Source organism: Phyllostomus hastatus, unplaced genomic scaffold, assembly GCF_019186645.2.
Source record: "Phyllostomus hastatus isolate PE091 unplaced genomic scaffold, TTU_PhHast_1.1 phas_scaffold_12, whole genome shotgun sequence".
In the NCBI taxonomy this organism is placed as follows: domain Eukaryota; kingdom Metazoa; phylum Chordata; class Mammalia; order Chiroptera; family Phyllostomidae; genus Phyllostomus; species Phyllostomus hastatus.
Genome location: NW_025334007.1, coordinates 8,100,626 through 8,128,258, shown reverse-complemented (window position 1 = coordinate 8,128,258; position 27,633 = coordinate 8,100,626). Strand labels below are relative to the sequence as shown.

Here is a 27,633-nt window from a genome sequence, read left to right as displayed (position 1 = left end):
TCATTCGTGCCAGTTCCCTCTTCCTCACTCTTCCAGGGGTGTCCAACCTGTGGCCCGCGGGCTGCGTGTGTCCCAGGATGGCTGTGAATGTGGCCCAACACAAAATTGTGAATTTACTTAAAATATAATGACATTTTTTTGTGTGATTTTTTTTGTGTGTGTGAAATTCGTGGCTCAAGACAACTCTTCTTCTTTCAGTGTGGCCCAGAGATGCCAAAAGGTTGGACACCCCTGCTTTACACCCAATTGCCTTCCAATCACCAATCTACTTCATACATGTCTCCCCAGTTGACCCACTTTTCTCCATTAAACCAATCTAACATCTTTTTCCACAGCGCCTCAACAGCAGTCTCCAAAGATGCCATTTTTTGTCCCCCCAATTCTCTGTCCACACAATAAGATTGCAGAGCAGTCTTTCACAATGCAAGTCATATGCCTGCCCAACATCCTTCATGGGCTTTCTACTGTCCTCTGTATTTAGGTCCAAATCCCTAACCTGGCTCTGCAGCAGCTTGTAGCATCTTTCCTGTGCTTCCCTCCAGTCTCATCCCAAACCCTCTCCACCTCCTACACTCCCTGAGCCAGGTCCCTGTGCTACACAGCTGCAGGGGCCCCGTTCTCCTATTCACTGGTGCTGGGCAATGGGCTGAGCCCCTCCCCTTACTCTGCCACACACACACTCCACTTCGTTAATTCCTGGTCATCCATTGGCTTTCACCTGTAGTGTCACTTTCTCAAGGAACTCTCTCAACCCTTGACAGGGTCTTCTGGTTGCTATTTCCCTACCAAGGTCCAACTGCCCTTTTCCTTCAAATATTCCAAGGTCTTTATAAAACAACTTGCTCAAAAAATGTCTTCCCCGCTTGACTATATGCTAACATGAGGGAAGAGACTGCTTGTGTCTCCTCAGTGGCAGGTGACAACTAGGCACTATAGGAACATCTGTTGAATGAATGACTAGATGGATACTGATCTCTAAGTGCCTTTCCAAATCCAATTTTCTCTGATTCTGTCAACATGGGTGGATTTTTTAGTCTTTTGGACCCTCCTAGGATGTCTCTTTAGAGCTTTCTTTTGCTATCACTGCACATTCACAGTAGCAGCAGCAGGGGGGCACTGCTGATGTTAGAGACAAAGCATCTGGTTTCTAATATCCTGTGACTCCAAGGACAGAGGTGGGGTTGCCACTTGACCAAAAAATTCTTTTATCATCTTCTGAAAAGGTGGACTCCAGAAAACCAGATGAAAGGCAGAGGCTGCGAATAGCTAAATGCATGAATATAAATAGCACCCAAGTGACTCAGCTGTGTGAGGTGCTTTGGTGGGTGGAGAACTGAGTGACCACTCAGGTCCGGGGGGCAAGGGGAGGGGTCACATAACAGCCTCACCTTGGTGGGAGCAGCAGGGAGCTTTCTGGTGAGAAGTATGCCCCATCTTTCAGCAGGTAGATATTTCACCCCACCCTCCCTGCTGAAATGTTAAGATTCTCCAGCTATTAAAGGACTTCAGCAAATCACTTAGACACTGGTGACATGAGCTCACCCTTGCTGCTTTGAAACCATAGGATGAGGTCTCTGTAGCTGAAGAACTGAAAGCTGGTGTTGGGGAGAGATTTGCTTTGGCTGGTTGAGAGGTAGGTCTCTGAAAGAAGCCAAGCCCTCTGCTGATAAAATGAGGCACCCAGCTTCTTCCACATCCTAATTATTGCTCTGCTAAAAATATTCAGTAATGAGCATGATCAGAGAACCTTTTTTATCGTGCTTTTCAGAATTGCAGCATTTGGTTATAGAGCTATTTTAAGCAGCAGCAAAGCACATGTTAATGAAGGAAACTTTCAACAGTAGTAGGCAATATTAGAATGATGATGAGTAATGTGGACCTTACAGTCTACTTCATTTAAGCTCCATCTTGTCGTCCAGGTTGGCTGCAGGATTTTTGACACGTAGCCCTGACAAGCAGAGCAGAGTGCTATGCAGTTTAATTCATGCCCTTGACATCTCTGGCTTCATTTCAAGTGATTTCTGACTTTCAAAATACACCTTCAGTATAAAAGCCGAATGTGGATGCCTAGACCATTTCTGAGCATCTTTCTCCCACAATGAATAGCAAGCACTCTGGCTTTCTGTACCAGGGCCCCAGACAGACCTCTGTGAGCCTCTCCCTTGGTAAGGACTCAGCAGAGCAGCTCTGTGGACCACAAGAAAGGGTCCCTGTTCATATGAAAAGTCACACATAGTCTTATGCCTGTGCTCCCAGGGCAAGTGAAATACCACCCAACTGTTCAATTTGGAGATGGGAACTGTGGTTGAATTAAACACGGGCACAATTCCCATCCCCTGGAATCTGGGCTGGCCTTAGTGACTTGCTTGTAACAAATCAAATGTGGTATAAGTGACACTGGGTGACTTCCAAGGCTAGGTCAGAAGTGTACAGCTCTTGAGATGGCCAGCCCTCCAGATGCCTCCTCTTAAGCCGCATACTCTTGGAAGTCAGCCACCATGCTGTGAGAAGCCCACGCAAGACGGAGCAGCCGTGTGCAGGTGCTCCAGTGTCAAGCCCAACTGAGCACATTGTGGGCAGCCAGCCTCTGTTGCCAGTCACGTAAGTGCCCCATTTGGGGCCTTCAGTCCAGTTGGGGCTTCAGATGATTGCAGCCCCAGCCAACAGCTGACAACAGCTGTTTTAGAACCACCCAGCCAAACCCTTGGTGAAACCCTGCCCCACAAAATCACGAGCAAAATAAAGTGGCTCTTTTAAGTCACTAACTGTGGCAGTAATTTCTTGTGCAACAATAGGGTGCTGGATTGCTTAGAGTTAGAAAAATGTTGGACCTGTTCCTACATCTAAACAAGTGGACTTGAGGTTTGACTCCCTAAAATCAGAAAGCAACTTTTTCTGAGCTCACTAGAGGTCACTCATCCAGAAGTAAAACCACCACCGAATGCTTCTTGTTCTTGGGGTGACAGAGGAAGTGTCACCCTAGGAAATGTTGATTCAATTAACCCTGGGGGTAACCCTGGGTGAACCAGAATCCTTGGTCTAGATTCTCACTACTCTAGGTCAGGTATATAGACTAGCAGTTTCTAACAGCTTGGGAGCACATCACAAATGGAGACCTTAGGTCCCACCAGGCCCCCTGTCCAAATCTGCACTTTAAAAAGATCCTGCAGGGATCTGTAGGCACATTTCCATTTGACAAGCAATGGTCTCTACCAGGTCCTCATGACAGTTTAGGAGCAGCTAGCTCACAGCTCAGATCTTACAAAGACTTAAACTGACGTAACTGCTGTATCAGCCAGTTTCTCCCCCTCCCGGACATGGTCCTCAGCAGCCTTGCAAGTCTGAACTGTATTAGGTTTCCTGTCTTGGAACGCCTTTCAAACAAGATCAGGATTTGAGAATGTCAGGCCTCCCATTCTTACCCAATGTTCCTGACCACTGAGGAAGCCCTTTCTAAGAGCACGGGGACAGAACTGACCACCAGCCCTGCTGGGGGCTGCATGGAGATTCCCCACATCAAGGGAAGGTAGTTGGAGCTAAGAATCCAATAGACTGCGTTTAGCTTTTGACTTCTAAAACAGGCTCTTGTGAAGGCTCATTTTTAAAAGAATAGTTATGAAAGGGAAGGCCTTTACCTGTAGGAGCCAAGCTTCAAGGAGTACAAAAAAGTTTTCTAAATCCCAGAAGTGTCCCTCTAATTGTTAAGAACCAAAAGCTGAGTAGGCTCAGGGTACAGAATGTTTTACCCTAAGTCCCCGAGTGGAGGAGACATGAAATTGACAAGGGGGTGGTTTCCTGCCTCCAGGAGAAAGAAGAAAAGCCCCTCCTGGGGTTGAGGGAAAGAGCCCAGGCAGGGATCAGGAGACAAGCAGCGAAGCCAGAGAACGTGAACAGGGCCTGTCCCATGCCCCCCACTCAGGTTCAAGCCCCAGGGACAGGGAAGAGACCCCTGAGAAAGCCCAAAGCAGAGGATCCGGCACACTTTACCTCCAGGAACTTTTGTGGGGAAGTGAGGCCTCAGTAGAGTGTTCTGCATGACGGGCAAGTCAGGCAGGGTCTGGCACTGCTCCCTCCCACTACCTGTGTTTCCTTTGCCCTCCAGGAAATTATGGGGGACATTTTCCAAGTTTCCAGCGATCCCCTCTAGGAAGACTTAAGGTAGCTGAGATTTAAGATCAGCATGACTGCTGAGTGGCATACTAGCAGCACAGGGAGTGAAGGTGGCTGGGGAACAGATGGAGAAGGTAACAGTGTCAGAGGGTTGCAATGGGGGTTTGGTAGCCATAGGTGATGGCTGAGCAGGACCTGATACCCCAAAATCTAAGGTCAGCCAGAACCGGATCTCTACCTTATGATAGGCCAATACGTAGGCCCAGAAAACACCAGGAAAAAAAGGCCCAAAGTTGACTCTACATAATCTAAGTGCCAACCTAGAAAAGTCTGAATTACTTCAAACGTTAAGCAGGGTTTTTCCCAGAAACGGGGCCTTCTAAATAAGTTCAGTTACAGAAAATACTTTTGTTCTCTTAGCCAGTTGGTCACTCCTCTACAAGAGACCTGCTGATGGTCCTCCCCTGAGTTAGTGGCAGCTAGCTCCATGTGACATACAGAATGAAGCCCAAACCACCCATCCTGCTGGTCTCTACCTCTGCTCTCACCTCTGCACACCCTATACCACATAAACGCTCTTGATTTTCTCCAAATATGCTGCATTCCTTCATACATTCCTACCATTGGGCATACTTCCCTAGCCTGCTATATATGCCCATCACAGGCTTATAATATTTTGGTAATAATGAATTATTTATTTCTGGTCCTGCTCTCTCTCAAGGGTTACGGTTTATCTTATTCATATTTGTATTTCATTTCCCCTCCAACAACTGCTGGCTTGGGGATGCACTCAGGGGATTCTTGAGTTAACCAATGAGAGTCAGAACCATTCAAAGGTGAAATAGTCTGTGGAAGCAGGGAGCTCCCCACCCCATCGCAGGAGATGGATAAGCATTAGGTCTACCAGATGCTGACAGTGATGCCAAGGAAGGGATAGGAGAGTAAGTTAGTGACTCTCAGGGGCCCATCCTACCTCAAGAATCTGAAGGTCCATGAGGAGTACCAGGGAAAGGCTGGAGTGGCAGGAGGGTGAGGGTGCCGGATGGTGGAACCAACATGGGTTGGGTTCCAATGGCCCCTGCGAACAGGGAAGATAGCTCTGATGGCAAATGTCAGCAATGTGGGCGGCTCAAGTATAATGTATATTAGGCTTCTTGAAATCCCTCAGTAAAGCATATGGTAATTCACTAGAGTATCTGTATCAGGCCAGATCATGGTTTAATGTATGTAGGAAGGTATGCATGGATGCACCCACAGTGCCTATCCATGGGATGTATGACAATAAGCAAAATAGCAAAAAAGAAACCAAGACATTAAAAATCTCCTTCTGTACCTACCTCTAGATAAAATACCAGTTCCATACTCTTCCCTGCTCCAAGATTCTCATGCAGCAATAGGCCGACGGGAGGCTTACGGCAGGGCGTCTAATGACGGAGGGGGATGGAGAAGCTGAGTAATTCAGGTTACTATACCGCCCCCTCCATCTTGGACATCTCCATTTTTAGGGCCAGAAAAGCCATCTGACCCTATAAGAGGATAAAAGTAATTACCTTTTCCCCATCTGTCTTTTTGAGTAATCCAGATGGATATAATCTGGGAAGGCAGGGTATTTTCAAAATCCCAGCAATGACTATTTTAATTCTTAGGTGATTATTTTAAACTCTGCAACATTGATGAAAAACCTCAGCTCAGAAAAATGACAAGTACTGGGTAGTGAGTGTACAGCAGAGCCTATTTTTCCATTATACATTTGTCCCCCCAAAGTACCTAAAATTTGTGATTTATATTCTTGCCTGTTATAATTAGAGCAACACAAAGGCAAATTCATAGCTATAACTTTAAAGCTTTTTCATTCAGATTACAGTCACCTTTGAAACCAATCAAATGGCAAACCCTTCCCTCTCTCACTGAGATTCTGCTGGGCTGTGAGGCTATGATGGTTGGGAGTACTACACTTGCTTTATTGCGGTGGTCTAAAACTGAATCTGAAGGATCTCCAACGTCTGTCTGTAATTTTGTGGTCAGCATCTCCTTCAGTAAAGGTGTGTGTGAGGGACTCAGTGCCAGGAGACGAATGAAAAGCAAACAAACTGGATGCAAAGGCCCATATAATTCAGGCCAAAATATCACCCTTATATATAAATAATAGGAACAATCCCACACAATAGAGCTGTGGCAAATTATCTAAATGGCTCCATTCCCCATGTGTTGGGAAGGCTTCCGTCTTAAGCTAACTCCCCATCATACTCCATAAAAGCACCCTTGTTCCTCCAGCATTAATGCATACTACACATGTTCCAGGCACTGTGCTGGGGATACAAAACTGGAGGAGACATGGCTATGGCCTGTGGCACTTCATTCTAGCTAGGGACGCACACCAAGAAACCGTCAGGATGACATGAGAAGGAAGCTGAAAAGGAGGTCCATGTGCAATGAGTGTCCAAGGCAGGGTGGGGGGAGCAGCTGGCTCCTCACCTGAGCCTGGAACAGTCATAGAAGCTTAGAGGAAGGGCATCCCTAGCCCAGAGAACAGCAGAGCAAAGGAACTCAACAGGGTGTGCCTGGACCATAGGGTCTGTGGAAGGCAGTGCAGAGAGCCCAGACTGGTGAGATGAAGAGGTTGCGCAGGGCCGAGGCAAAGAAAATGACAATAAAACCCAGGAGTGGCCAGAGATACCAAAAGGCAATTAGAAGGTCCCAGAGGTGTCCCACAAGTGGTGGACAAGAACACCTAAGAAAGGAGAATGGCCAGCATGGTTGTTATGCCCAGACGAGGACTGGAATGAGGCTCCTGGATTTGGTGGTTCAAAGGTCATTGCAGAACTGAGGAAGGATGGACAAAAGTCAGACTGCAGGTGACTGAGGAATGACAGGGAGGTGTGCCTGAAACTTGCCTGGAAAAGGAGGCTGGAGAAGGATGTGGCTGGAGAAGGGGGGAAGAGGGAGCGTAGAGGAAGGATTTGGGTTTGTTTCGTTTGTTTCTATAGACCTCCCCATGATTGCAAGCTGAGAAAAAACTACTAGAAAGTGAGAACCTTGGATAGCAAAGAGAGGAAGAAGAATGAAAGAAAACAGGCTCCAGGGAAGGGAGAAGGTAGATTCAGATCAAGAGGTTAGCCTGGGACAGAAAACAAACCCCTCTTTCTCAGGATGCAGGAGAGGAGGCAAGAATGCATGAGTTACAGATAAATTGGTTGCGGGGAGAAGAAGAGGGGATAAGTATCACCAAGGAGCCCCAAGAATCCTACTGAGACTAGAAACCACAGATCTGTTATGAAGCTCTAGCAGTGATCCAGCAGCACAGCAGTAGGAACACAGAACCTGATGAAGAAATTAACTCCAGGGGGTCTGCAAGAGAAGGAAACCCACTTCTCTGTCTCCCCTGCCCCAAGAACACCCTCGAGTTGACCTGTCTCTGACCTAGACAGAAATGCTTAGTGACAAACAGGACAACTTCCAAAGTTCAGGCACCATGTCTGCCCTCCACGACAACACTTAACAGCTTCAAGAAGAAAATATATTACCTAAATCTACAAATACTTATCCCTTCTTTTTTGGCCTCTGCATGTGGTACCTGAGGATATTATTATCATGTGACAAGATGACATATGGCAGGACTGACTTTGCAGATAAGGAGTCCTGGTCGTTAATTAGCCAGTTATCTGTCTTCTTCTAGAAGGGACTTTCTTGGGAGTATAAAATAATTTTGTTGTGCCCTGGCTGGCATAGCTCAGTGGATTGAGCGCCAGCTGCAAACCAAAGTGTCGCAGGTTCGATTCCCAGTCAGGGCATATGCCTGGGTTGCAGGCAGTGACCCCCAGCAACCACACATTGATGTTTCTCTCTCTCTCTCTCTCTCTCTCTCCCTTCCCTCTCTAAAAATAAATAAAAAAATATTTTTAAAAATCAAGCATTTATTTCTAAAAAAAATATTAATAATTTTGTTGTGAGGACTTCATTGTGAGTAAGGAAAATGACTGCCCCTCCATAAGGTCCTGTGATTTTAGTCTGATGAACTTTAAAATCGCGCCTCAAACCGGAAGTTGAGTACTTTGGTTAATTCCTATATAACTACCTAACCAGTAGCTGCACCATTTAGCATATGTGAACAGTCTTGTAGAGGCTACCTGGGGGACCTCTGAAATTCCAACACCTGGTATGTGTACACTGCAGGTCTAGGGCAGATGTTTCATTAAACCTGCTTAGTGTGCCACAGTGGACGGGGGCGCCCAGAACTCCTCACCTGCTTCCTTTATGTGCTTGTAAACATCATCAGAGCCAGCAGAAGAGTACGGAATGTCATCATGGGCCACAAAGTCAATCTGTTGGAAAGAGAGAAGAGTATGTTACCACGGGGGTGGAATTTAACTCATCCTAAAAACTGACGTCCCCTTCCAATGGCACCTCCATTTTCCCAGTTCACATAGGTCCCAATCACCTTGGAATTGACCTCATTTCCTCTTTATTGCTACTACAATAATCTAGGATTATTGATACCAACTTGTAGCTGGCCTTCCTCACTGCAGGTTCCTTTCCAAGCCATTCTTCTGTCTCATGGGGGATCCTCCTTAACCAGAATTATCTCTTTGTCATCCTCATGCCTGCTGATCTCTACCAGTTCCCTGTTTCCTACCACATCAACTAAAAACATCTTTGCCGAGCTTTCACAGCTCTTTATAACACAACTACACTCCACCTTGAGAGGTAGTTTGGAGTAGCAGTTTAATTTGCCTGGATATGATTCCTGCCCCACCACTTACAAGCTATATACTTATAAATCAATGGTATCAGTTAAATCAGGATTTCTCAACCTTGGTACCAGTGACGTTTTGAGCTGATAATTCTTCAAGGGATTCTGTCCTGTGCACTGTAGGATGCTCAGTAGCACCCCTGGCATTTACCCACTAGATGCCAGTAGCACCCTTCTAGTTGTGACAGCCAAAAATGCTTCCATGCCCTGCCCAATGTCCTTTGGGGGCAAACCTGCCCTCACTTGAGAATCACTGGATTAAATGATATATTATGTAAAAATGTTTAAAAGTAATAACTGATACATAGTAAGTACTCAATAAATGTTGTTATTATTCTATTCTTAGTACTCAAACTTAGTTTCTCCTCCTGTGCAATGTATAATGCTAATAATAACAACTGTTCAGGGTGGGTAGTCATGGCATTGAATATGATTTGTGTAAGAGCAAAGCACTTAGCACAGGGCTGGGCACATGGTGAATACTCAATAAGTGGCAGCCATCATCACCATCATGAGTCTCCCCATAATGCCTAGCACAAGTTGAATATATAATAGATGCTTAGTAAAAATGTGTTAGTGATTGCTAGAAGTAATCATATTGTAGCTCTTCCTTTTTCTTTTTATTCTCGCTGGGAAATTGTCTCCTCTGCTATTACCAATGCACATTTATCAGTGTTCTCTATTCTCTTCTGCATCGTGAATTTAAAAATAGACAAGAAAACTCTTAGAACAGCTTAATCTTATTTTTTTGTGCTGCTTATAAAAGGGAAGAATAGCTCCTAATGTGGGGCTGGTAGGGAGATACAAAGCACATAATTTGATGCAAATCAAAAGAATTTCTCATGTTTTCAGCTAATACAAATCTTATATCAGTAGGAGCCTCAGGGTCACAAAATCATAGACATAAAGTTCTTTCCTTAAAGGCTGACCCCTGCCCTTCTGGATAAGATGTGTGTTCATTTGTTCCATGAAAAATAATGCCTGCAAATCTATAAGCACAAATAATGACAGTGCAGCGGCTGCTGCTGCTGTTGACGATGACAATAATGACATTTCTGGAGCTCTTGCTATGAGCCAGCCACTGTTTCAAGGGTTCCACTGAGACGAACTCATTAGACCCTCAAAACAGCACCATGAGGAAAGCACCAATATCACCCCATTTTACAGTTTAGGTAAATGAGTTCAATATTTTGCTCAAGGTTAGGGAGGGATTAGAGGCCACACCTAGACCTGGTGGAGACTCTAGCTCCAAAGTCCACAGTGAAGACGTGAGAGGGTATCAGTCCCTAGGATTGGGCAGGAGAGAGGTGCTACATCAAGTGACACCAAATGACAGCTGCTTTTTTAGAAATTGGAAGTGACTTTGGGCTTTCTGGATATTGGCTGCAGAGCCAGACTCCCAGTTCTGCTACTTAGAGAACAAGAAAGAATAAGTACCTTGTGTTTTTCCAAAAACTCGGGTGTAAGTGTCCATGGAGCATCTCTAATGACTTCATCTACATAGCGGCAGTGTCTGAGAGCTTCATATCGCTCGGCTTCATTCATCACAGTGAAGCCTTTGAATTTGTGGGTAAGGTTATCACTGCAAACTGAAACAGGCAAGCACATTAAATGCTGCACGCTGGCCCCAGCCCTGCTCACAGCCATTCAGTACAGACATGGCTTCTTTTTTAAAAGATTTAATCTTTATTGTATTTTTTCCAATCACCATTTAGTCCTTATACCCCCCTCCCTCGAGCAATCACCATCCTGTTGTCCGTGTCCATCAGTCCTTCCTTCTTGCTCAATCCCTCCACTCCCTAACCTCCCCCCCTGCAACTAGCTGTCATCTGCTCTCCATCTATGAGTCTGTCTGTTTTGCTTGTTAGTTCAGTTCGTTCATTAGATTCCACATATGAGTGAAATCCTATGGTATTTCTGTTAAAGGAGCTCAGTCTCGCTAGGTGCTTTGCATAATCAAACTCAGTTTTTAACAGGAACAAAGGATCAGGAAAGCAAAGCAAGCTGAAATTCACTAGCACTCAGAATTTCATTTTAGTGCTAATTACAACTGCATTCTTCACTGTGGCTTTTATTAAAACTGTTCTCCACACTACTAATATGACTTGCATTATCTTTTTATTTCCCTATCCCACCCTTCAGTGAAAATGAGTATTTAGAAACACAATGATCAAAGAGACAGAGAAGGGAGAGAGAAGGAGCCAAGAGGCCTGAATTATAGAAGGTTTGAACAGTCAGTTCCAGTTCCTTTACTAGATCATTGTACTTAATAACCCAAGTGTGACTCACGTGCATGGGCACGTGCACAAGCATACCTCTGTTCCCTGGACTGAGGACCAGTCACTACACATCTAGCCACACAGTCAAGAGGAGAAAGTCATGAAATACAAGGTCTGCTCAGCAGAGCCTGTCCTTCCCACATCTCTTATCCTCCCTGGATCTCAGGTTCATTCTGAATCCTCAAATGGAGACGGTAACAATGTCCACTATCAGCCTTGGAACGGATTTTTTTGAGGATTTACATAAAAGTGCTTTGAAACAAATGGAACAATAAATACTATTCATTATCCTATCCAGAATATATGTTTTTGTTGGCAAAAGCAGCTTTCCAGAGCTTAACTACATGTCGGAAAGAAATGTCACTGTGGGCACGGTCCGCATTTACCAGCACCCCAGGAAGGGTCTTGCTGCAGTGAGTCAGACTACCTGATTGCTTCTTCAGATGAATTTTTTTTCTTTAAGGTGTTATGTACAGACAATACATTTACAAATTTTAAGTGTATAAGATATGATTTTAGAACAAACATGCGATCCTTTTCTTGGAACCAAATCATGACCCACCTGCAGGACCAAATTTGGCCTCAGAGCTAATAGTACAGCCAAGGGCCACGCCCTGGATCCTTGGAAAAGCTCCTGGGTCACACCCTCCACATCCAAACCGTCAGCAAAACTTCTGGCCCTGCCTTCCCAGTGCAGCTAGAAGCCATATTCTTCTTACCACCTTCACTGCTCCGGGCCCATTCACCATCTCTCCCAAGGCTTACTGTAGTGGCCTCCCAACTGGTGTCCTGATTCCAGCCTTACCCACCTCCTGTTCTCATCAGCCAGAATGATCCCCTTAAGACCTCTTCCCAGGTTCAGGACTCTTCTCATCTACCCCAGAGTAAAAAGCTAAACTCCTCCAGAGACCACCTGGCTCCTCCTACAAAATCCACACCTCCACCCATTCCTTGCCTCTTTGACCATATCTTTTTTTTTTTAAGATTTTATTTCTTTATTTTTAGAGAGGGAAGGGAGGGAGAAAGAGAGAGAGAGAGAAACATCAATGTGCAGTTGCTGGGGGCCGTGGCCTGCAACCCAAACATGTGCCCTGACTGGGAATCGAACCTGCGATGCTTTGGTTCGCAGCCCGCGCTCAATCCACTGAGCTACGCCAGCCAGGGCTTGACCACATCTTTTACTTTGCCCCAGCCCCTGGTTTCCTTCTTGTTTCCTGAAGCCACCAGGAATACTCTTCCACAGGTCAGGGCTTCGCATTTTCTGTTCCCTAAATCTGGAACAGTTGCATTCCAAATATCCACAGGGCTCACTCCCTGTCCTCCCTCGAGTCTTCCCCGGCCACCCTATTCTAAATTGCAATCCTGCCACCACCCCTGGCAGTCCCTGTACCCTTGCACTGGACTTCTTGCCATGGTATTCATCATCATATAATTGTCTTATTTAATTGTGTTTATGACTTGTGTTCCTTTACTAAAATATAATGTCCCAGAGGATGGGGCTTTTCTCTTGTTTTATTTTCTGATGGCCCATAGTAGGCTCTTAATAAATATTTGTTGAATGAATGAATGGTGTCTGATACATATGGATGCTCAGTAAATATTTACTATGATTTATAATAATAGATATATATCTGCAGGCATATTTCAATACTGTACATGCAACTAAGAGACTAGTGTGTCTCTAGATACACATAGGTATGCCTATATATCTCCTATACATCCTGAGATGCTGTATAGCTATATACAGAATATAATACAGTACAATAGAGAAAACAGTATATTGGTGGTTTATATTACTGAAACACCATCAGCCATGTGGCTTGCTTGAAAACCTTGATGAGTATCAGAACCACCTAAAGACTTGTTAAATAGAAAGATGACTGGGTCCCACTCCCCAAGATTTTGACCCAGTGGGTGCTACAGTCTGAATGTGTTTCCCCAAATTCATATGTTGAAATCTTATCTCCCAAAGGCAGTGAAATAAAAGGTGGGCCCTTCAATGGTACATAGTGAGGGTGGATTGGTGCCTTATAAAAGAGGCTCCAGAGAGCTCCCTAGAACCTTCCACCATGTAAGAAAACAGCCAGAAGGTGCCGGCTATGAATCAGGAAGAGGGCTTAGCAGGAGACCATGTTAGCACCTTGATCTTGGGCTTCCCAGAACTATGAGAAATAAACTTGTTGTTTTTAAGCTACGCAGTTTATGGTGTCTTGTTATAGCAGCCCCAATAGACTAAGACAGTGGGTCTGAAGTGGGGCCCAGGCAGCTCTGTTTTTGACAACCTTCAGGGAAGATTCTGATGCATGCAACATTTGAAAGCCCCTGAAGCATATTATGAATATCTTGAGTAAAGAGCCCAGCCTGTTTTGAATCACCCACCATGCCAGCTGTCGGGGGAGGCAGGGAGTAAGGCCATAATGACTGTTATGTATTGATTTACTGGCTGTGTTAGCTTTTGACTCCATAAACAGGAATCATTTATCGGCCAAGCTGTACAATTTAAAAATTGATCTAAGACTTTAAATGTTCTTTTAGGACTTTACTAAAATACTACCTCCAGAATCATATTGAGCAGAAATGGATTTCAGATCCATCAGTTTTCTATTTTAAACAACACAAAACTAGGCCAGATTATATTCCACTGCCACCCCCCTTTTGAATGTGCACCTGAGCAATTTGATATAACTTCTAGATGACCGAGATAATGGCCTCCTGACAGAGCGCAGAGAAAACCAACATCCTGTTTATGCCAATACAGGGTCCTATTTTCATATCCCAGGAGTGACCTCAAGAAGCAGCTGAACATGCTGACCAGTTATTGTCTAAACATTAATTACACCCAGAGCAGCACTGTTATTCTTGAGTCTTGGCAAATGCACTCTGACAACCAGATGGAGAACTCTGAGCCATGGTGTTCCATGGATGAATTCACTGAGCAATCTGGGAGCTCATGCTGCAGCTAACCTATCCTGGCAGCTCCCTGTGCTCAAAATAAAATATTGCTGGTACCTCTAGACTTGCTGGTGGTGATCACTTCGTAAGTTTCATACATGTCTAATCACTATGCTGTACATCTGAAACAAATACAATATTGTATGCAATTGAACTGTACTTGAAAATGTATTTGTTTTTGAAAAATTTTTTTAGATTAAAAAATATTACCGGTACCCTTGAGAGAAAAAATATAAAATAAGGGTTGAACTTTGGATTTGGTTTGGGTTCTAATCCCAGCTCTGCTACTTGGGAAAGTTAAACTCTCTAAGCCTCAGTTGTCTGTCTTAAAACATGGCAAAGTTTTCAGAATTCAATTTGATCATCAGTACAAACAGAGAGTCATGCTCAGTAATGTTTATCATTTATTAATAGCAGTAGAAATACAGGACCACTGACGGCAATACTCATTTGTGTTTGGAGCTATGTCCTTTCCCTGCCCCCACTCCAAGCAGGTGCCTAGCCCCTTACTACAAACTCCCCCATAGAAGCTGTGAAGTTCAAGTTGTTGGCAGATAGCTTGCCATTCTGGCTACCATTTCCCTTAAGTCAGAGATCCTTGGAGGAAATTCTGTTATGAAGAAGACACAGAGACAAGATTCCCCCAAATGAGGAAGAGACCAAAGGTCTGAGGAGCCCACAAGTGGCATGTGCCAGAAGCAGAGCCTCTGGGAATGAGGGACATGCTGCTCTGAGCACTGGGGTTCCAGCTGGACACAGACCACAGGTGCCTCACCTTGCTCAGTGGACCTGCTCCCTTCTAGTTATTCCATTGGTTTGGATGAGGAGTGCAGTGCAAAAATCATGCTGCGCTGAAGACTGGAAAGCCCTCTCCTGTTTCAGTAAATGTTTTGAAATTTTGTTTGACTCTAGGGAGCTGAAGTCAAACACAGACTGAAACTGAATTTCCTACTAGTCAGGCAAAATAGAGTCTTAGAGGAATATTTCATTTCAATTCAAATACAATAGAGCATAAACCCTTATTTATGAAGTAATGTTTATGTCTACTATAGTACAAGTGGTATTAGGTTTATTATTATTTTTTTATTCCCCTCCCATGAGGCATTCAACCAATGAATGCATAAATAAGTGGCATAGAAATTGTGTCTCTCTCCCTTCTCTAAAATCAATTAAACGTTTTGAAATTAGAAATGCAGGTATTATAATCATAGTGCAAAATCATGGCAGTTTGTAGTGTATGTTACTGCCTAAAGTTGAGAAGTAAATTGTAGTACTTCCAGCTATCACAGTTTCTGGTTTCTGAATCAATTATTTCTGCCAAATACCAAGTATTTCAAGCAAGTGTTTGACCATGCATTTGCCCAGACCAGAGGACTGGCTAAGTCCTCACTCCACCCAGGGGAATTCCTACAACAAACCTGCCTGCAGATGTAAGGGGGCCCACAATTAATAGAGCAGGTTCTTTCAACTCCTCATAATTGTTTATTTGCTAACTGCACACATATGATCAAGAGCCAGCCTTTCAACCACAGAATATCTATTCATAAAGGGCTCCCTAACTGTCTTCACTATAGAACTGTCTGCCATTAAGTTAGTTTGTGCTACTCAGGAAATACAGTCCAAGGCAATGAATGGTCTTCAAACTACAGCACACATACCCCTGAGGATACACAAAGACTTTTCAAGAGGTTATCCAAGCACAGGGAGCTGTAAAGGGATTAATTTCCAGATCAACTTCCAAGGGGTGCTTTCCTAAAATTAACAGGCTCAAAAAAGCCTGTGTCCAAAACCATGTTTATCCACTTTACAAAAGAAAGGCACCATGCAAACCTCACTATGTTGCATCGCAAGGGGTGGGGAGTTAAGACTTCAGGCCAAACCAAATGGAAACCTTTTTAAATAACTATTCAAAGCACCATGAACCTATAAAAGCTGCCTGTGTTGCACACAGTTCTGATACAGGTGAAGCTGGATCTTAGAAACAAAATATGGTTGCCAGGAGAATAGGCAAATTTTTGCCTAACAACTTTGCCTCTTCCTTCTCCTAAGTATTGTCAAAGGATAAGGATCTCAAGTGATTCAATTCAGGAATTCAGAGCAAAATGAGCACTGGAAAAAATACTGAGTACTGAAAATTACTTTTTAACGTAGGTAAGGGTAAACATGTTTTTCCAGCTCGTCTCAATACTCATAGTGAATCATTTTTAATGGAATTTATTGGGGTTACATTAATTAATAAAATATAGGTTTCAGGTGAACAGTTCTACAATATGTCCTCAAACTCTGAGTTCTCTGAGGACATAGTCGGCTTTGTTCATGGCTTCATCCTCAGTGTACAGAAGAATGCCTGCCTCGTAATAGAATCTCAATAAATAGTTGTTAAATGAAGGGATTATTCAGTGAATCAGTGAACTCATTGTTGCCTAATGACCTAGATAGTTGCTAATATTAATTTACTGCTTTTTCCAACTTACAATGGTATATGGAAAGCTGCAGGTTTCCTTTGTCCTTACCTTTGGTGTGATAACTCAGGGCCATGGCGAGTGTTCTTGTTAAGTGTGGCCAACACCTAACTACCTCCAAATCTGAGTCACCGAAATGACCAAAGCCCAAATACCGCAGAGGTCTCCCTAGAGTCCCAGCAGCTTAGGACCAGACTCCAGGTAGCAGTGATCTTCCTCTCAAGATAAAGGGAGATGAACAACGGCTGGGTTCTCTGCCTGCCCCAGGTCCTCTCTGCACGACTTGTCCAGTAACCACTGCCTTTTACTGCCTCTTCCTTTGGGAAAGAATTCCATTCGATGACCACATGGTCACCATCCTCAGCAAAATCTATAGGTGAGTTCCTCTTAAACATTCAAAAAGTAGTTTTAAACTTGCAGAAGATAATGAAATACAAAAAAAAAAATACCCAGATACATGGTCTCTTATCAGCATCTTTATCTGCACAGCAGCGGCCTAAGAGTTGATGGTGTGTGATTCATGTAATGCCACAAAAACTGCTCACAGGGAAAGGATATGCTGCTTTCAGAAGCCACAGAGGTGAGATATAGGTTTTCCTAGTCCTTTTTACCCAAGTTGAAATCTGTAGGCCTTCTGGGGAAGGAACATTTCATTACACATATAACCTCCCTTCTCTTTGCACACATTTATGCAGTCAGTCTCTTCACTGTGAACCAAGATTACTTGGGTACATAAATCTCCATTTCTTTAACACACTGTACATAAATTCAACTAATTGGGGCTGTTGTAAGCCACTCATGTTAACACAACATCATCCTAAGTGCTGTGGGTCACACAAAGTAAATAAACGATGACCTTGTTTACCCTTCTTCATTCTGAACCCCTTTCAGCTCTCTGAGATTTGACATCTGAATAATATTGCCTTTCTCCTAACCCTCTAGAAAACTTTAGAAACATAAATTGGATCATGTCTCAAACACAAGAAGAAAGGCATTAATAGAAACCATGAAGCAGTTACCCTCTCTCTTTCTGGGGATCAGTGATGTATAAATCACATGATGTAATTTCTCCTATAGTTTTTTAAAATGTTTTACATTTCAGACAGTGAACATGTGAGTCAATAGGGAACACACTGGGAGCCTTAACCACATGAGAGTTTAATGATGAGACTCTGAAAGGGATTCCTTTCAGGAAGCACATTATAAAGGAGTTTTCTAGACAAAAAGAAAATGTACTTCTTACCTCCTACCAACAAGTAGCTGTTGGGAAACAGTGTTTTTGCTTGCATAAGTGCCCTTGCATGGCCCGAATGAAAGAGGTCAAATATTCCATCTGCATACACTCTGACAGGTCTGTCAACTGTCGGAGAAAGAAAACATCATTAACAGAACTGCAGAATAAGAAATCCCTGTTACCTGATTCTTCCATCAGTGTAGCAGCATAGGAAATTTTATCTGGATAAAATACAAGGTCATGTACCATCAATTTCCTATTAGTGCAGGAAATTAATTTTACAAAGAGGTTCTTCTGAGGACATTAAAAGAGAGTAAAAACATAACAAAATTAAGACTGGCTCACAGTAAGAACACATTATTAGCTAATAGGAAAGACAAACAGAGCACTGGGGAGTTCTCTTGACGCAGAGCAAAGTCTCAGGGGTCAGAGCAGGCACATTCAGACAGACCAGGCATAACCAAAGGGTTGGCGGAGTCAGCCCAGTGGGCATATCAAGGCAGGAGCAACTGAGGAGCTCAATGAAAAGGACAAATGACTTTAGCCTTGAGTCTGGCAGTCCTGGATGAAGACCTCCGAGTCCTGTTCCCCAAGGCAGTTACATACACCTTTATGCCCAACTCCAAGTCACACTGGTAGCTAGAAATCAGCCTTGGTAGGAACATTTACCTACAGAAATTGGCAAATGCTAGAAATCAGGGCTTATGTTCCCCTGGAGGGCTGATTGTTAAACATTTACCAACATACTACTGCACAAGGATCACCCCCTAACCTCTTTGGTAACATGAGAGATGGGGGAGGGGAAACACATGCCCCCAAAGAGAGGAGAATCAGAGGACAAAAGCTACATGAGGTGGGGTGGAGCTCAGGGTGGGAGGCAAGCAACCAACACTACAATCTTCTCTGAGGAGAAAAGTCAAGAGTAAAGAGGCCACAGCAGACACTCTCACAATGGCATACAGAGCTCTGGGAAGTGCCTTTCCATGAGGAAGAAGGACACACTTCACCACAGCTCTCTGGAAGCCAGGAGACTGAGCTGGAAAATGCAGGATGACACTTTTGCTGAGCCCGCACAAAGACCTATCCCCTCAAATCAGAGGGAGACGTTGGGGGACGCAGGGGCTGGGTGCCAAGTTTTACACAATTCTGGACTCTCACCGAAGGAACCACAAAGTGAAAAGATAGCAAACTACAAGCTAAATGTGGCAAACTGAACACACACATCTCCACTTCCTGCCAAGTACCATAAGAATTACAGAGAAAAATATTTAAAAGGTATAAGAAATGAAAAGGCAATGACAGTGAGTGAAAGATGTCTACAACATTTTGGAAAGGTGATTGTCAAGTGCTGAGTGTCTACCGGAAGCAAGACTCCGGGGTGGGGCAGGTGGGGAAAAGGACTGCTGGTTTATTTCTTTAGAAGCCTAAGAGTCTTACTGATTTTTAAAACTATATGCATGTATTATGTTGATGCTATAAAATAAAATTTAAGGAAGCAATCAATGCAAACTTCAGCTGAGTGATCTTTAAGACTTAGATTTAAAATTGTGATTATTTCTTAATGTAGTACAACCTCATTAATTTGGAATTTAAATTAGAAGAAATGTTACATTAATAGATTCGGATGGTAAAATGTTTCTAATAAATTAAATTTCTCTAATAAAAATACTGGAGGCTTTATGTAAGATAGGGGATTGCAATTATTTCCAATTATACACCATTTTGAACAAACAGAATTGCCTTCACAGGATTATCCTGTATTCTAAATAAAGCACAGTAAATAGAAAATGCTTTGAAATAACAAACTGCCTAATGAGGGATCCTTGGTTTCAATGCTCTTATTCAATTTGAATTCAATTGAGGAAAATTTGTTTTAAGTTATAAACCCCAGGGGAAAGCAGATGGCAGTTTTACAGAACTTTTTCTTACTGATTCAAAGGTGATCAAGATAAATGGATTCAAGAAGCAAGGAAGAAAGAAAAGTAAAGAATGGTGACATAATTATTGAGAAAAAGGCCATTTAGTACATCTTTTAAGAGTATTTGTGGAGCTGATTTTGTAATAAGTCCACTTTTACAACTATAATGTGTCAGCAATTTCTAGATTGGGAAACGCTACAGGACCAACAGAAAGGGGGGAGAAAAAAAAAAAGGAACTCTGCCTCTTCAACAAATAAACTTGAAGAAAAAAAGAGGAAGAGAGATGGAAGAGGGACGTGCAGATTAAGAGAGATTTAAAAGACATATAAACATATTGTAATGTATAAACATTATTTGGATTTCAGTTCAAACAAACTATAAATAAATGATATAAGACAACTAGGAATTTTAATATTTGATGATATTAAAGAATTACTGGTAATTTTTTAGGTGAGATAATGGTCTAGAGAGAATGCTTTAAAAACAGTTACTATCATACCTCAGTACTCGTTGGGTTCAGCGCTCGTCACATTTTGACGAGAAAAAAATGTTTCAACACTCGGTGCTTGCTCAGGACTCATCGGTTTCGGCACTTGTCATGACTTCTAGAACGAATTAATGACGAATACCGAGGTATCACTCTATTTTATATACAGACACACAAATATATAGATGAAATTATAGGAAGCCCTATTCAAATAATTCAAGAGGGAAGAATAGATGGGACAATACTGACCATGGTTGTGGTCACAACTAGGTATGGGTGACAGACTCATAAGTGTTTATCATATTGTTTTACTTTTGTGTATGTTTGAAATTCTCCATAATAAAATTTTTAATAGAATGTGCCTTTTTCTAGTTTGTATGTTTCTTTGTTTTAATCTTTTCCATGAAGTTTCTCTGGACATCCTTTTAGGCATCTGGGCATCTATATTGGGAAGCAGTGGCTGGTGAAGCTGGGGTTTGACAATTATCACAAGTAGGAGCACAGCTACTCCATGGCCACAGTTTAGAGACCTTAAGGTGACTCCCAATGATCTCCGCCCGTGCTGTTCACACGTTTGTGTGACCCTCTCCCTTTGAAGTGTGAGTGGAACCTGTGACTTGTTTGTAATGAATAGAATCTAGCAAAGATGATAGATGGTACTCCCATGATTATGTTACAGCATATATGACTTCATATTGCTACCAGACTCACTCTCCCTTGGTGGCTTTGAAGAAGGAAGCTGCTGCGTTGTGAAAGGGCCTATATAGAGGGCCATATGGCAAAGAGCTGCAGGTTCCTCTAGGAGCTGAGGGTGACCTCTGCCTGACAACCAGCAAAAAGCTAGATCCTTTGTCTCACAGTTGCAAGAAAATAAATTCTTCCAACAACCTGAGACCTATCACCAGTCAAGCCTCAAGAGAAGAACTGAGCTCTGGGTGACACCTTGAATACAGCCTTGTGAGACCCTGAAGCAGAGGCCTCAGCTAAGCCAGGCTTGGACTCCCGAGCCACAGAAATTATGATGTAACAAATGTGTATTGTTTGATTTGTTATTTTTACCAAAATACATATTGTTCTGCTTGTAGTAACCTTTTGTTAATTGCATAAAATCATGTTTTCTTTTTGCCATTTAAACATTATCATACAATTCTATTCTGAAAGACTTCATGAAAAACAAAGCAAAACTAAAAATTCACAACCTTCATTACCTAGAAGATGTCATTTAAAGAAAAAAAGTGTCATTTAAAGAAAAAGGAGGGGCTTTCTTGCAAACTTTTTCACAAGTGTCCCATTTTCTCCTTAAAAAGGAACGAGTTCTCTTTTTTGAATATTTTCGTGTTTTAATATGTATAAGCTTTTTAATATTAATGATACCTAGTTGGAAATGTAATTCAACAACTAATAGAATAAGTAGATAAAAAAACAGTAAGCACACAGAAGATTTAAAAAGCATGATGAGTAACCTGACAACTTGATCTAGGCTATATTTATAGAACTACAAGCAAATGCTATAGAATACCATCTTTACTGGAACATGCGGAACATTTATCGAAATGCACTGTAAACTAGCCATAAACAATTCTCAAAATGTCAAACTGAAATTATGGAGTATATGCTGTAATCTAATTCAAGGAAATTAAAATAGAACAACAACAGAAAGATAACAAATTCCCAGATGTTTAGAAGTAATACACTTCTAAAAATCCCATGCATCAAAGAAGACTCAGAGTAGAAATTATAAAAAAATATTTTGGGTAACCCAAAGTAGCCTGTAAGAGATTAAATTTATTAGAATATTTATATTATATACTTTAAAAATTACCAGGATTAGCCCTGGCTGGCATAGCTCAGTGGATTGAGCATGGGCTGCGAACCAAAGCATCGCAGGTTCGATTCCAAGTCAGGGCACATGCCTGGGTTGCAGACCACCTCCCCAGTGGGGGGCCACGTGAGAGGCAACCACACATTGATGTTTCTCTCTCTCTCTCTTTCTCCTTCCCTTCCCCTCTCTAAAAATAAATAAATAAAATCTTAAAAAAATTACTAGGATTTTTCCTTCTTCTACTTCAGTGTTGTTGTTTTTTTTTAAATAACTGTTTTTGAGATATCACCTACTCTCAAGGACTCTCAAATCAAAGGGAAGGATTTCATAACAAAGATGAAATACCTTAACAGAAATACTCATTAAAAGGAACTTTACAGAATTGCCAATAATGTTAAGACAACACTGAGCCCTGGCCAGGTAGCTCAGCTGGTTAGAGCATCATCCTGATACACTAAGGTTGTGGCTTTGGTCCCCGGACATACAAGAATCAACCAATGAATGCATAAATAAGTAGAACAACAAATTGATATTTCTCTCTCTCCCCCTCTTCTAAAATCAATCAGTAAATAAGAGTTTCTGAAAACAAACAAAAAAAACACTTAAAGACAACAATGAGTAACCACTTTCATTATAGCATCTTTCATTGGAATTCAAAATCCAAGTGAAATCAACTGTACCAAAAACCCATAGGCAGAATCTTCACAGGCTACCTCATTTTACATACATAATTAAATATTCCTCCTCACCTTTCACTTTGTATATCTCATTGGCCACAGTTGCCATTGTAGTTGGATGGTTGATGGCACTGCCCAGTGCAATGGCTGGGTGAAGATCCTTACAAATGTATTTCAGGCAGAAATCAGGCTTAAAGTTTCCTTGAAGAATATTTTGGCACTTTTAGTCTAAGAAGATGCTGGTCAATTTTCTTTGATTGAAGATGGCCAAGAATGTCTGGGGACTGACATGTCTCTTGGGCCAAGGTCAGCCCCTCAGTGATGGTGGCCCTAGTGTCCATCTAGGACACAGGTGGCAAATGCAAGGCCCGTGGGCTGAATCTGGCCCTCCACCTTGTTTCTACCCGGTGGCAGTGCTGAGATCCTTGCCCCTAGGTAAGGAGTAGTTACATTTATACAGTCCTAAAATTATATCCAGCCTTTTGAAGGCAACTGCGAGGCTGATGTGGCCCCCCATGAAAATGAGTTTGACACCCCTGATCTAGGAATATAACAGGCTTTGTGTTCAGACAGAATTCAAAATCCAAGTGAAATCGCCTGTTCCAAAAACCCACAGGCATCTTCCCTGCTCTCGTCCCATGACTTCCAGGACGGCTGCTGAAAAGCAGTGAGGAGAACAGGCTTCTGGGAGGCTCACCTACAGGCTGTTTGCTGCTGTCCCTGGAAAGTCCTGCCTTCACTTGCCTTTGCCAATCCCTTTTCAGTTCACAAAGGCATTTCTGGAGAGTTGGTTGCACACTTGTAGCTTAAACATGACAGTCCTCATCAGCTGGTCACCTGAGGTTGCAGGGCCCACAGGGTCCTCTGTTTAGTCTGTGCTGGTTCATCTTGGCCCAGAGCACAGGTAGCAAACACAAGGCCTGGGGGCCAAATCTGGCCCTCCACCTTGCTTTACCTGGTCTGGCACCTTTCTACCCGGCGGCAGTGCCGAGATCCTTGCCCTTAGTTAAAGAGTAGTTATATTTATATAGTCCAAAAATTACATCTGGCCCTTTGAATGCAACCGCGAGGCTGATGTGGCCCCCGGTGAAAATGAGTTTGACACCCCTGATCTAGGAATATAACAGGCTTTGTGTTCAGACAGAAAAGAATTCAAAATCCAAGTGAAATTGCCTGTTCCAAAAACCCACAGGCATCTTCCCTGCCCTCGCCCCATGTCTTCTGAGATCCCATAACCTGGGTTGATGAGTGGAAAAGGGCCAAGGTTATGAGGGGGAGGGACTCACACCAGTGTGGCCACCTCATTTTATGTATATAATTAGATATTACTCCTCACCTCTCACTGGTGGCCCTCAGGACCCCCTCCTCAAGGCCTGGAATGCAAATCTAAACACTAAAATAGTCTGTTGAGGAGTGAGCTCTCCCTATACCAAAGCAGAAAGTTTGAACCCAGTCCAGGGCCCAACAGTGATGGTACCTTCCAGGACTTCCAGGATGGGTGCTGAAAAGCAGTGAGGAGAACAGGCTTCTGGGAGGCTGACCTACAGGCTGACTTTTTGCTGCTGTCCCTGGAAAGTCCTGCCTTCACTTGCCTTTGCCAATCCCTTTTCAGTTCACAAAGGCATTTCTGGAGAGTTGGTTGCACACTGGTAGCTTAAACATGACAGTCCTCATCAGCTGGTCACCTAAGGTTGCAGGGCCCACAGGGTCCTCTGTTTAGTCTGTGCTGGTCCATCTTGGCCTAGAGCACAGGTGGCAAACACAAGGCCTGGGGGCCGAATCTGGCCCTCCACCTTTCTTTATCTGGTCCGGCACCTTGTTTCTACCCAGCGGCAATGCTGAGATCCTTGCCCCTAGTTAAGGAGTAGTTCTATTTATACAGTCCTAAAATTACATCCGGCCCTTTGAAGGCAACCACGAGGCTGATGTGGCCCCCAGTAAAAATGAGTTTGACATCCTTGGCCCAGAGTCTCTCCGTACAAGAAATCCAGTGGGGACTGTGGAAATAACCACAGCCTCTTTGCTCTGAGGGAAGCAGTAGGGAGGCTTCCAGTTTCCACTGTTGATTCTAGTTCCTAGAAGGAGTCTGAGATAAGACAAGCTTGGAAGAAGGGGTGAAAAAGCCAGGAAGCAGTTTCTGGGCAGCTTGTATCCTGGAGTAAGTACAGGTGGGGTGGGGGTGTGAACACACATCCACCTGTGCCTTGCCATAGGCCAATCCTGCTGACATTCCTCCCCTTCCCAGGACCTTCAGGGGAAGAGTAAATGCTGTATGCTGTACTGAGGAGAAGTCTCAAAGTCTGTATAAAAGGAGATAAAGACAAGTAAACAGGTCCAAAGTAAAGTCCTAGGACCCCAGCCCCGTGTGAGGAAGAGGGGGGTCACAGGGGAGATTGGGGGAGTAGGAGCTCAGTGCATGTAGGCCTGGGGCAGGGCAGACATGAGGTTGTCAGACTGTCCCAGTGCCTCGGCTCTTTTGTACACCTCACTGGCTGCAGTTGCCATTGTAGTCGGATGGTTGACGGCACTGCCCAGTGCAATGGCTGAATGAAGATCCTTAACAATGTATTTCATGTGGAAATCAGGCTTAAAGTTTCCTTGAAGAATATTTTGGCACTTCTGGTCTAAGATGATGCTGGCCAATTTTCCTTGATTGAAGATGTCCAAAAATGTCTGTGGGGACTGACCTGTCTCTTGGGCCAAGGTCAGCCCCTCAGCAATGGTGGCCATGAAGCTCCCCTGGACCATGTTCACAATCAGCATCATCTTGGCTGCACTGCCAACCTCACCTAGAAAGAAGGCCTTCCCCATTGCCTGGAAGCAGGTGCTGCAGTCCTCATATAAGTCCTTGTCTCCAGCTGCTAAGATCACCAACATCCCATCATTAGACAACTGCTGGTTGCGTAAGACCGGGGCTTCCAGAAAGCGCCCCCCCCTGGACATAATCACCTGGGCCAGCTCTGTGACTGTGTCAGCGTCCACTGTTGACAGGTCCACGTAGCACTTCCCGGGGTGGATCCCCTGCAGCACACCATCAGGACGCAGCACCAGATCCTTGGCCGCCTCTGAATCAGGTGCATAGGCAAAGGTAATGTCACAAGATGAAACAACTTCAGCAGGGGTTCTTCCTAGGCAGGCCTCCTCTCTCTCTGTAGTCGGGTTCCAGACAGTCACTGTGTGACCCGTTTTTAGCAAGTTGGAGACCATGCCCCTTCCCATGCAGCTCGGGCCCAAAAATCCTATCTTTTTGTCTGTGGGTATGATGCTACCATTCATGACCCTGCTGTCTGTTGCCTGGGTAGAGACGGATCCGGTCTCATTTCCACTTTTCAACTTCTTTGTAATTTGCTCGTAACAGATAGCTGCGTTCCTGATTTGACTGAGCAGGAAGTGATCAAAGCGGGGGTCTCCGCTCACAGGCTCACCACTCGCAGTCCACTGCCCCTTAAATGAGGCCACTGGTCTAGCTATCGTCTCCGTCATGGTTCTAGACTCAGGAACGGGGATGTTCTTTGGGGGCTGCCTACGCTTCCGGGAACGGTGCGATCGAGCCCTTCTCCGAGGGGCCTTGGGGCCTCTCTCTGAAGATTCTGAAGACACTGTCATCTTTCCTTCTCCCATGGTCTCCTTCAGCTGCCCTTCAGACAGGCAAGGCTCGCACTTACCACATGAGTCTGGTCTACTTCTCTCCCCACTGGAATTACGCCGATTCTCGTCATCAGCGGACTTGTGAGGCGGCGTCTGGTTTTCCTCGGTGGCTGCTCGGATGAACTCTTCCACATCTTTCACAGCTCGCCGGAACAGTTTTCCCTTGTTAGCCTTTATTATTTCCTCCTTATGCGCATGATACGGCTTTAGCTGTCTCATTTCCATCCAGGCATGATCCTCCATTCCAAAAAACTTCACAAAGCAGCATTTCTTTCCACGCGGTCTCCGCAAACACTTGGGCGGAGTAATAATCTTTGCCGGCCAAGGAGGATACGGACCGAGTTTCCCCCACACCAAATCACCAAGCCGCAGACGCACAGGTGCCATTTTACCACACAACTACCTTCGTCAACGTCGACGACGACGACCACAGTGAGAAACGGGCTGCAGGCGAAACCTGAAGTCACCCAGATGCTGCCTGCTGGAGTGTGCTGGACATGACGGAGTCAGCTCAGGGACTGGGGTCAGCTCACGGGAAGGGGGGTGGCTCGCCGGGAAGGGGGGTGGCTCGCCGGGAAGGGGGACGGCTCGCGAGAAGGGGAGCTCCTCACGGGAAGGTAGGCGGCTCACCAGAAAGAGGGGTGGCGCATATGTGCTGTTTTACGGCACTAGGTCTGCGACTGAAACATGCACTCTTTTACGGCACTAGGTCTGTGGCTCAAACGGGCACTGTTTTACGCCACTAGGTCTGTGCCGAAATGTTATACATCATAGAAAATGAATATGATGGCATTATACACTTTCTGCCTGCAGATTATAAAATTTCTAAAGCATTTTAAGTAAATTCCTCTTTATCCTGAATGGTTATAAGTATATTAGATAAATGTGATGTTCTGGTAGAATGTATGTCCATATACCACACACTGATAACTGTATTTTAAATAAACATAACAAATTAGGCATAACACCAAAATGATGCTTGACATTTGCTTGAGGATCATGGATACAAATAATGACCATGGTACAGTACTGTGGGGGAAATCTGATTGTTTTAACTTTCTAGATACTACATTCCAAATTTTTATGTTAGCACTTTGAAGTAAATGAAATGATAGAAGGAACTATGCTTACCTCTCATCTCACACTACGTACAAAAATTAATTCAAAATGGATCATAGACCTAAATGTAAGAGCTATAACTATAAAACCTCTAGGAGGAAACAGGAGAAAAATCTCAGTGAATTTGGCAAAAATTTCTCAAATAGGACCCAAAAAGGGTACACTATATAATGA

The 27,633-nt window shown here is 43.8% G+C and overlaps 2 protein-coding genes across 4 annotated transcripts in view; both read right to left on the bottom strand.

The window, feature by feature from the left end:
- The window catches only part of PCYT1B (phosphate cytidylyltransferase 1B, choline), a 108,281-nt gene that overhangs the window by 21,873 nt on the left and 58,775 nt on the right, over positions 1–27,633 (bottom strand). For both annotated transcript variants that reach the window (XM_045856060.1, XM_045856058.1), the window contains exons 3-5: positions 17,797–17,913; positions 10,298–10,449; positions 8,354–8,432 (exon numbers count right to left, since the gene is read on the bottom strand). In XM_045856060.1, coding sequence (XP_045712016.1) covers positions 8,354–8,432; positions 10,298–10,449; positions 17,797–17,913 — 348 coding nt within the window. The remainder of the gene's footprint in view (positions 1–8,353; positions 8,433–10,297; positions 10,450–17,796; positions 17,914–27,633) is intronic.
- LOC123830064 (putative oxidoreductase GLYR1) lies at positions 25,102–26,727 on the bottom strand. 2 transcript variants are annotated; one of them, XM_045856057.1, is made up of 2 exons: positions 26,452–26,727; positions 25,102–26,220 (listed from the first exon to the last, which is right to left on the bottom strand). In XM_045856057.1, the coding sequence occupies exons 1-2, from the start codon at positions 26,725–26,727 to the stop codon at positions 25,102–25,104; spliced, it is 1,395 nt and encodes a 464-aa protein (XP_045712013.1). The 2 variants fall into 2 exon arrangements, with proteins under 2 accessions (XP_045712013.1, XP_045712012.1); XM_045856056.1 differs by having other exon boundaries at positions 25,102–26,727.

Bases quoted from the DNA above. Each gene is read 5' to 3' on its own strand.
- LOC123830064 (XM_045856056.1), bottom strand. From the start codon at position 26,727: ATGGCACCTGTGCGTCTGCGGCTTGGTGATTTGGTGTGGGGGAAACTC.